This window comes from Anastrepha obliqua, chromosome 5 (assembly GCF_027943255.1).
Source record: "Anastrepha obliqua isolate idAnaObli1 chromosome 5, idAnaObli1_1.0, whole genome shotgun sequence".
In the NCBI taxonomy this organism is placed as follows: Eukaryota; Metazoa; Arthropoda; class Insecta; order Diptera; family Tephritidae; genus Anastrepha; species Anastrepha obliqua.
The window spans coordinates 39,803,051-39,813,424 of record NC_072896.1 but is presented as its reverse complement, the minus strand read 5'-3'; the positions used below and the strand labels follow the sequence as shown (position 1 = coordinate 39,813,424).

The window sequence follows — 10,374 nt, the reverse complement described above, 5'->3', positions numbered from 1 at the left end:
ATCGGCTCACACAAGAAAGTTTTTGAGTACTCAAAATTTTCAATTAAAGGGTCAACGATCTTACAGCCCTAATTTGCCACCCAGTAACTTTTTTCCCCCGAAAATTAAAAACAAAATGCAATGCTAACATTTTTCAAAGCCTGAAGCAACTTCTGAAGCCTTTAAACTGCTCGTTTAGCAGGTATACACTTCTGAATGGCAAAGTGCTTAGAAAATTGGGTCAAGTGAATGTAGAAGTGCATTCTGAGCATTTTGGTGTACCATATCAGTTAGCATAACCTATTTCTCACACTAAATTCTGTTGAAAAAATGCTAGTCGCATCAGGTAAGTCGAAGTAATTTGTAATTAATTCGTAACTGCAGCTCTTCAAAGTTTTCCTCAGAATTACCATAGACTACTGCTTTGAAATATAGGGTTCATTTTCTTTTTTCAAATTTTCTAATTATATTATAATCATGTTGTTATATAAAACAGTTAATTTGCGGGCCATTATTTATTAAAACTTGTCCATGCATATTTTACATTACACATACATATATACATATATATTTTTTATGACGCAATACAAAATGCATTCTCAGAACTTTCAGTGCATTCACTTTATAATAAATAAGAATTATCTTGTTCACAAATAACAATAAGGTCATCGCAAACTGCACCAAAATTCCAAATTTCTTGCTGATAAGAGAATTTTTAATGCCAAGAATTTGCATTTCTTCTTATTCGTAGTTGACAAGACTATGCAACAGTCCGATACCCGAGGACGCTGTGAAATGAACAAACAAATTCTGCGCCTGTGCTACTTTGAAGTATTTCTCCTGTGGCTCGCGAATAATATTGGCGCTGTCGAGGTAAACGAGGAGTCTTCTAAAGATGAAGGATGTTTGGATCCTCCTTTAATAATTTACTTAGATGCAGGAAATGAAATAGAAGCTTTAATAAAATCAGTCGAAACAATTCGAAGACAGCAAAAAGACACGGAGGATGCGCTACAAAGGTTAGTCACCCTTTTAAGAAATATTACATAAGTATTGGTCCTATTATTAAGGCTGCGGATACTAAGCATTTTGGTGTTAAAATATTGAAGTAGAAGAGTTGAGTGGGATGTGATTGTAACACAGTTGGACTACAGCATTTATCTCAGAAATTACTTGGTCTAAAAGCCCTTATACTTCAACTCGAGATTCTTCTTTAACAGTGTTTTGCACTTGAAAGCTATTGATTTCGCTCAAGAACAGAAGAACTGGAAGGCACTGGTTGATTTGTGACTATTTGTGATTTCGAAAACTTTTAAAAATTTCGTATATTTTCGGTCATTATAATTATCCGACAGTGATCGGCATATACATATAAGTGAATCGAAAAGTTGAGTTGAAAATTTTACAACTAAATGGCATTCAGTGTACAGATTATGATATCGAAATATTAGCTTGGGGAAAATGAAATCCATTATTTTCTCGGTAAATGGCTGTAGTGATCGATATCTGGTAAAGCATTGATCAAACAATTATAAGTTTATATTCGTTGTTCAAGTGACATTTCACACTAAAAAAGTACATTTGCTGCTTTATTTTTGTCCATTCAGTTGTAAGTTACAGGGTGTTAACAATCGAATTCAACAAAGAGAAAATTCGGTATATTTTACAGTTTTTCTTTGAAAAAGGTGAAAATGCGTCCTGGCTTGCTAAAATTGTGAATGATGTTTATGGTACCGACACTATAACAACCAATTACTTGCATTTTTGGTTTCGTCGTTTCCGTTAAGGCACTTTTGATGTTAAAGGAAATGTCGATAATCTCGAAAAATTTACAGAAATAACCGAAGTTGACCGGCATATTAGTAGTCGTAGCATCGCTCAGGAGCCAAAGATCGACCATAAAACAGTTTTAAACTATTTGCACAAAAAATGTTACGCGAAAATAATGGATACATTTTCTTCCAAGCCCCATTCATTCAATTCCAACAGTAAGAAGTCGTTTATCATGACCCTGCAGCATTCCTCAAAAAAAAAAAAGAAGAAGAAGAAGGATTGTTTTCTTTAAGCCTACACGCATTCTGTTATGCGTACCGAATAATTTTAACCAGAAGAGTTCACGTGTTAAGTGTTCACGTGGGTACATTTATTATTCATGAATTGGTTTTTCTCATTCTTGGTGACTCATTGAATTTGTGAATATTGAAATGGTTTCGTCATTAATTTCATATCTTTATGTTTTTCTTTTAGTGAAAAAACTCTTATGGAAAAAAATGGGAAGCGCTTAGCGGAACTTGAGAGCAAATTGCAGTCTACTGCGAATCTTCAACAAGAGTGAGTATGAAAAAAATTTTGGAAAATGTAAACAAAACGTGTTAATTGGCATATTAAACGGACATGTAAGAATGTCAAGCTCATCCAGCTTAAGCATACATTAAAAAAAAAAAATACACTTAAAGGCATTCTGTTATGCGTACCGAATAATTTTAACCAGAAGAATCGAATTTTTTTAAGTGTTCACGTGGGTACATTTATTATTCATGAATTGGTTTTTCTCATTCTTGGTGACTCATTGAATTTGTGAATATTGAAATGGTTTCGTCATTAATTTCATATCTTTATGTTTTTCTTTTAGTGAAAAAACTCTTATGGAAATAAATGGGAAGCGTTTAGCCGAGTAAGTATGGCGCGAATTGCATTAGTGAACATTTTTTAGATCATATAAAATAGGCAACTAGCAATATCAACATCTGGCAAGCAACCGCCTTAGTCAATTCATTCGCTCTCTCATTCTCATCTCTCTTCGATGCTCACCTGAACGGGAACCCAAAAAAGGACTTGATAATCGAAAGATACACTAAATATAATTTCATTTTACCTTTTCCTACTACCTCGGATTCGATTACAGTGATGATATTACTAATAGTGTTGCCAGAATTCAGAATGTATAACTCTTTCATTTCTGTGCATGCCCTTTCTAAATTGATTTAAGGTAATTACCTAATATTGCTGCATGGAAAATGCTCGCTTGATCTCCTAGTCACATTGGTTTGCTTCTTGCTATTCCCGCACCGTGGGTCATCTTGTACCCGCCAATATAGAGATGACTTCTTTATGGGCTCATATAGTATGTGGATATGTCTATCTTTTGTATATTATTTGTGGCCGAGCCATGCCCGAAGGGTCCAGTTCTTCACAAGTCTGACTGACTGATACTGTCTTCCGTGCGCATTGACTCTTCTTTCCGGTGAAGATCAACAGGAGCTAACAGGATAATGTTTACTGCCTTTGAAGAACAAAATTTGGTTGTTTATATTAATTTTGGTATTAATGCCCAGTTCTACCAAAGATAGTTTTATAACTGCAATAAAGAGAAGAAGTTTTGAGGGGTTCAAACATAGCGTACTTTTTAGTCTATCTCTAATCCACGCATACTTTTTGATAATCTCTCGGATAATCTACCGGATAATGTAGTCGCATTCAAAAATTGTGGTGAACTCGAATTGTAAAATGAAACTCGATTTTGAAAAGTTTTGACATCAACATTGTCTCTTTGTGTTTTTAGAGTCCAAATTATTATGGAAAAATATGAGAAGCGCTTAGCGGAACTTGAGAGCAAATTGCAGTCTACTGCTATTCTTCAACAAGAGTGAGTATGAAAAAAAATTTTGGAAAATGTAAACAAAACGTGTTAATTGGCATATTCAACGGGCATGTAAGAATGTCAAGCTCATCCAGCTTAAGCATACATTAAAAAAAAAAAAAAGTACACTTAAAGGCATTCTGTTATGCGTACCGAATAATTTTAACCAGAAGAGTCGAATTTTTTTAAGTGTTCACGTGGGTACATTTATTATTCATGAATTGGTTTTTCTCATTCTTGGTGACTCATTGAATTTGTGAATATTGAAATGGTTTCGTCATTAATTTCATGTCTTTATGTTTTTCTTTTAGTGAAAAAACTCTTATGGAAAAAAATGGGAAGCGCTTAGCGGAACTTGAGAGCAAATTGCAGTCTACTGCGAATCTTCAACAAGAGTGAGTATGAAAAAAAATTTTGGAAAATGTAAACAAAACGTGTTAATTGGCATATTCAACGGGCATGTAAGAATGTCAAGCTCATCCAGCTTAAGCATACATTAAAAAAAAAAAAATACACTTAAAGGCATTCTGTTATGCGTACCGAATAATTTTAACCAGAAGAGTCGAATTTTTTTAAGTGTTCACGTGGGTACATTTATTATTCATGAATTGGTTTTTCTCATTCTTGGTGACTCATTGAATTTGTGAATATTGAAATGGTTTCGTCATTAATTTCATGTCTTTATGTTTTTCTTTTAGTGAAAAAACTCTTATGGAAAAAAATGAGAAGCGCTTAGCGGAACTTGAGAGCAAATTGCAGTCTACTGCGAATCTTCAACAAGAGTGAGTATGAAAAAAAATTTTGGAAAATGTAAACAAAACGTGTTAATTGGCATATTCAACGGGCATGTAAGAATGTCAAGCTCATCCAGCTTAAGCATACATTAAAAAAAAAAAAAAATACACTTAAAGGCATTCTGTTATGCGTACCGAATAATTTTAACCAGAAGAGTCGAATTTTTTTAAGTGTTCACGTGGGTACATTTATTATTCATGAATTGGTTTTTCTCATTCTTGGTGACTCATTGAATTTGTGAATGTTGAAATGGTTTCGTCATTAATTTCATATCTTTATGTTTTTCTTTTAGTGAAAAAACTCTTATGGAAAAAAATGGGAAGCGCTTAGCGGAACTTGAGAGCAAATTGCAGTCTACTGCGAATCTTCAACAAGAGTGAGTATGAAAAAAAATTTTGGAAAATGTAAACAAAACGTGTTAATTGGCATATTCAACGGGCATGTAAGAATGTCAAGCTCATCCAGCTTAAGCATACATTAAAAAAAAAAAAAAAAAATTAAAATACACTTAAAGGTATTCTGTTATGCGTACCGAATAATTTTAACCAGAAGAGTCGAATTTTTTTAAGTGTTCACGTGGGTACATTTATTATTCATGAATTGGTTTTTCTCATTCTTGGTGACTCATTGAATTTGTGAATATTGAAATGGTTTCGTCATTAATTTCATATCTTTATGTTTTTCTTTTAGTGAAAAAACTCTTATGGAAAAAAATGGGAAGCGCTTAGCGGAACTTGAGAGCAAATTGCAGTCTACTGCGAATCTTCAACAAGAGTGAGTATGAAAAAAAATTTTGGAAAATGTAAACAAAACGTGTTAATTGGCATATTCAACGGGCATGTAAGAATGTCAAGCTCATCCAGCTTAAGCATACATTAAAAAAAAAAAAAAAGTACACTTAAAGGCATTCTGTTATGCGTACCGAATAATTTTAACCAGAAGAGTCGAATTTTTTTAAGTGTTCACGTGGGTACATTTATTATTCATGAATTGGTTTTTCTCATTCTTGGTGACTCATTGAATTTGTGAATGTTGAAATGGTTTCGTCATTAATTTCATATCTTTATGTTTTTCTTTTAGTGAAAAAACTCTTATGGAAAAAAATGGGAAGCGCTTAGCGGAACTTGAGAGCAAATTGCAGTCTACTGCGAATCTTCAACAAGAGTGAGTATGAAAAAAATTTTGGAAAATGTAAACAAAACGTTTTAATTGGCATATTAAACGGGCATGTAAGAATGTCAAGCTCATCCAGCTTGAAAGCATACATTAAAAAAAAAAAAAAAATACACTTAAAGGCATTCTGTTATGCGTACCGAATAATTTTAACCAGAAGAGTCGAATTTTTTTAAGTGTTCACGTGGGTATATTTATTATTCATGAATTGGTTTTTCTCATTCTTGGTGACTCATTGAATTTGTGAATATTGAAATGGTTTCGTCATTAATTTCATATCTTTATGTTTTTCTTTTAGTGAAAAAACTCTTATGGAAATAAATGGGAAGCGTTTAGCCGAGCTCGAGAGAAAATTGCAGTCTACTGCGGTTATGGAACAACAGTAAGTATGGCGCGAATTGGATTAGTGAACATTTTTTAGAGCATATAAAATAGGCAACTAGCAATATCAACATCTGGCAAGCAACCGCCTTAGTCAATTCATTCGCTCTCTCATTCTCATCTCTCTTCGATGCTCACCTGAACGGGAACCCAATAAAGGAGTTGATAATCGAAAGATACACTAAATATAATTTCATTTTACCTTTTCCTACTACCTCGGATTCGATTACAGTGATGATATTACTAATAGTGTTGCCAGAATTCAGAATGTATAACTCTTTCATTTCTGTGCATGCCCTTTCTAAATTGATTTAAGGTAATTACCTAATATTGCTGCATGGAAAATGCTCGCTTGATCTCCTAGCCACATTGGTTTGCTTCTTGCTATTCCAGCACCGTGGGTCATCTTGTACCCGTCAATATAGAGATGACTTCTTTATGGGCTCATATAGTATGTGGATATGTCTATCTTTTGTATATTATTTGTGGCCGAGCCATGCCCGAAGGGTCCAGTTCTTCACAAGTCTGACTGACTGATACTGTCTTCCGTGCGCATTGACTCTTCTTTCCGGTGAAGATCAACAGGAGCTAACAGGATAATGTTTACTGCCTTTGAAGAACAAAATTTGGTTGTTTATATTACTTTTGGTATTAATGCCCAGTTCTACCAAAGATAGTTTTATAACTGCATTAAAGAGAAGAAGTTTTGAGGGGTTCAAATATAGCGTACTTTTTAGTCTATCTCTAATCCACGCATACTTTTTGATAATCTCTCGAATAATCTACCGGATAATGTAGTCGCCTTCAATAATTGTGTTAAAATGAAACTCGATTTTGAATAGTTTTGACATCATCATTGTCTCTTTGTGTTTTTAGAGTCCAAATTATTATGGAAAATTATGAGAAGCGCTTAGCGGGACTTGAGAGCAAATTGCAGTCTACTGCGAATCTTCAACAATAGTGAGTATGAAAAAAATTTTTGGAAAATGTAAACAAAACTTTTTAATTGGCATATTAAACGGGCATGTCAGAATGTCAAGCTCATCCAGCTTGAAAGCATACATTAAAAAAAAAAAACAACAAAAAAAAATACACTTAAAGGCATTCTGTTAAGCGTACCGAATAATTTTAACCAGAAGAGTCGAAATTTTTTAAGTCTTCACGTGGGTATATTTATTATTCATGAATTGGTTTTTCTCATTCTTGGTGACTCATTGAATTTGTGAATATTGAAATGGTTTCGTCATTAATTTCATATCTTTATGTTTTTCTTTTAGTGAAAAAACTCTTATGGAAATAAATGGGAAGCGTTTAGCCGAGCTCGAGAGAAAATTGCAGTCTACTGCGGTTATGGAACAACAGTAAGTATGGCGCGAATTGCTTTAGTGAACATTTTTTAGATCATAATTATAAAATAGGCAACTAGGAATATCAACGTCCAGCAAGCAACCGCCCTATGCTGGAAGCAGTGACCGATGTAAGCGCAGTATCCTGTCAGCTGGTACGATTAAACCAATGAGAACATCATGTAAATGAAAAATTACTTCTCACGATTTTTGAAAATTCCCGTAGAACCCTGTCAGCTGATTGCTCTCTCACCACACAGTGTTGCCAAGCAGTACATTTCGAAATCATTTGCAAAATAAACTTAGAAAAATTATAATTTTTATTAAAGTAACTTAAAAACACTGTTGAATAATTTTAATTATAGATAAATGAACTATTGGCATTTGTCGGTTTTGGCGTTGGTTTATTAAACAATGAAAAATTGTAACTGATAACGTGGATGTGTGAAAATGTGTGTAGGCAAAAGTATCAATGGCAACATTGTGTAGATACAACCAAACACATACACACACAAACCGATGTATTGTGTTAATATGTTCTCTACGGGAGTTTTGCTCAGTTTTGTTCTCGTTAGGGGCTGCGGTAAGGGATTACGTACGTCGGTCACTGTTTTCAGCATTAGTCAATTCATTCGCTCTCTCATTCTCATCTCTCTTCGGTGCTCATCGAAAGGTACACTAAATATAATTTCAGTTTGCCTTTTCCTACTACCTCGGATTTGCAGAATTCAGAATGTACAAATCGTTCATTTCTATGCATGCCCTTTCTAAATTTATTAAAGGCAATTACCTAGTATTACTGCATGGAAAATGCTCGCTTGATCCCGCATTGATTTGCTTCTTCGGAATAAATACCTATTCCAGCACCGTGGTCCACCGTGTGCCCGCCAATATAGAAATGAGTTCTTTATGGGCTCATATAGTATTTGGATATGTCTATCTTTCGGATATTATTTGTGGTCGACCCGTACCTGGTGGGTCCAGTTCTCCGCATTGACACTTCTTTCCGGTGAAGATCTCAATAGGAGCTAACAGGATAATGTTTACTGCCTTTGAAGAACAAAATATGCTTGCTTATATTACTTTTGGTATTAATCCCCAGTTCTGCCAAAGATAGTCTTATAACTGTAATAAAGAGAAGGAGTTTTGTGGGGTTCAAACATAGCGTTTTTAGTCAGTCTATAATCCATGCATACTTTTTTATAATCTCTCGGGTTGCTATACATTGAATAAAACCCAGTTCGCCAGAAATTTTCCTCAAAATAATTTATGTATAAATTTTTATTTCATTAATTTCAATATAATATTTATTATGCGCTAATGTATGTATGTATGTATTTTAGAAAAGCTGAGCGCAAGCTAACCGCCATACGTGATTGTACGGAGGCGAAGGTGAAGAATGGCGTGCGATATACGGATGGCATTTACGAATTACAATTATCGGGCTTTCCGCCGTTCAATGTATATTGCCTGACTAAGTGTTTACCAGAAGACCCAAAAGATTGCTATCCGTGGACTGTAATACTACGAAATGAGCACAGCGATAATGGTACCTTGGAAAAAACCTGGTATGAATACCAAGCTGGCTTTGGAAATGCGAGCAATGATTATTTTATTGGATTAGATCGCTTGAATGTCATAACAAAGACTTCACCCCACGCTTTATTAGTTGGTGTTGATTTTGAGTCGGAGCGTATCTTTTACTATGATAAGTTTGCTATCACAGGTGAGAGGTCCAATTATGCTGTAGATGTTTTGGAAAATGGCAGAGGAGATCAGGGTGTATATTATTTTTCATATATAAAAAACATGGAGTTTTCTACCGATGGTCATTGTGCAAGAAAGCAAAGACGGGGTTGGTGGTATAATTACTTTTGTGCTATGGACTCATTGAGGCGGTAAGTCCAGTTATAGTTTTATAGTTGTATTAAAGCAAATTTTTTATAAATTTTTTGTTTATTGTTGTAACAGCCAATTTTCTTATTACTTTTACTTGGCAATTCGGCCGAGACATTCCGACAACCATTAGAGAGCAAAAATGAGAAAATTATTTCTTAGGTGGAGTAAAAAGTATGGAATGTTGTACACATATGTCTTTAGTGGATCGGATGTCATGATACGGAACGGTAATTTAAATGAGACGTTACGCTTCATAAAAAAGCTCCCGTAAAGTTTCGTATTTGGTGTTTGGTGTTTGTTAATTTGATTTTCGAAATAAATTGAAAATACGTAGAGAACTTTTTACTCTACCGAAAATAGGAATTTCTTTACTTTTAATTCTTGTTTGTATATGTAAGTATTTTTGAAGGGTTACTGGATCACAGAATATTTTAATTAACGAAGTTCCATAGTTAAAATGAATATGTGGATGTGTATATACAAGATTGGTTGATTGGATTTTGCCAATCTTAACTGTGTGAAATATTTAAGCATTTTCTCTTGTGAGTTCGGTGCCGGAAGTAGGGAGTGCTACATTTGCTTGCACGTCTAAGGAAGCCCGATCCAAACTGAAACACTCTAACCAATGGTCAGTTATCTCATTTCAGGATCCGCAGAAGAAAATGTCCATTACCTTTAACAATATAGTTATGGCGTTCTTTGGATTGAAGAAGTGGTTAGACAACTGGCCATTGCCTTAAGTATATTAATAGTATTAATATTTCAAATTGCGTGTAATCTTTGTTGCCATTGCGATATGAGTATGATTATGATGATTAAATCTTCCGTAAACCTCCATGAAGTGTCCACTGTATTTAAATGTGGGAGCTACTTACTTATTTACTTATGTATATGGTCTGCTCAAGGATCACAACCCCTTACCGCATTAATGCCGACTGCAAACAAGTCTCGCCAGGCGTCTCTGCTTTGCGTGCGTTCTCCAATTTGTTACACCAAGCCAAGGTCAGTACGTCGTTGTCCACTAGCTTGCCATCTTAGCACCTTCTTTGTTGGCCAGCTTCTGCATCCATATGCTCGTCGCTGCCCAGCCGGCGCAAGCGCTGAATATTGATGCCCTTAGCTATGTCATATCCACATCGTCGTACAGCTCAACCAGCTCGT

General features: G+C 34.7%; 2 protein-coding genes across 2 annotated transcripts; both read left to right on the top strand.

Moving 5' to 3' along the window:
• Positions 1 to 309: 309 nt before the first annotated feature.
• Positions 310 to 5,973, top strand: LOC129248702 (uncharacterized). The gene is made up of 9 exons (XM_054888329.1): positions 310 to 325; positions 731 to 998; positions 3,542 to 3,625; positions 3,931 to 4,014; positions 4,318 to 4,401; positions 4,707 to 4,790; positions 5,105 to 5,188; positions 5,495 to 5,578; positions 5,886 to 5,973. Exons 1-9 carry the CDS (start codon positions 310 to 312, stop codon positions 5,971 to 5,973), a joined length of 876 nt encoding a protein of 291 aa, XP_054744304.1.
• Positions 5,974 to 7,280: 1,307 nt separating this feature from the next.
• LOC129249025 (fibrinogen-like protein 1-like protein) lies at positions 7,281 to 9,576 on the top strand. The gene is made up of 3 exons (XM_054888636.1): positions 7,281 to 7,329; positions 8,658 to 9,212; positions 9,286 to 9,576. The coding sequence occupies exons 1-3, from the start codon at positions 7,319 to 7,321 to the stop codon at positions 9,341 to 9,343; spliced, it is 624 nt and encodes a 207-aa protein (XP_054744611.1). The 5' UTR covers positions 7,281 to 7,318; the 3' UTR covers positions 9,344 to 9,576.
• The last annotated feature ends 798 nt before the right edge of the window (positions 9,577 to 10,374 follow it).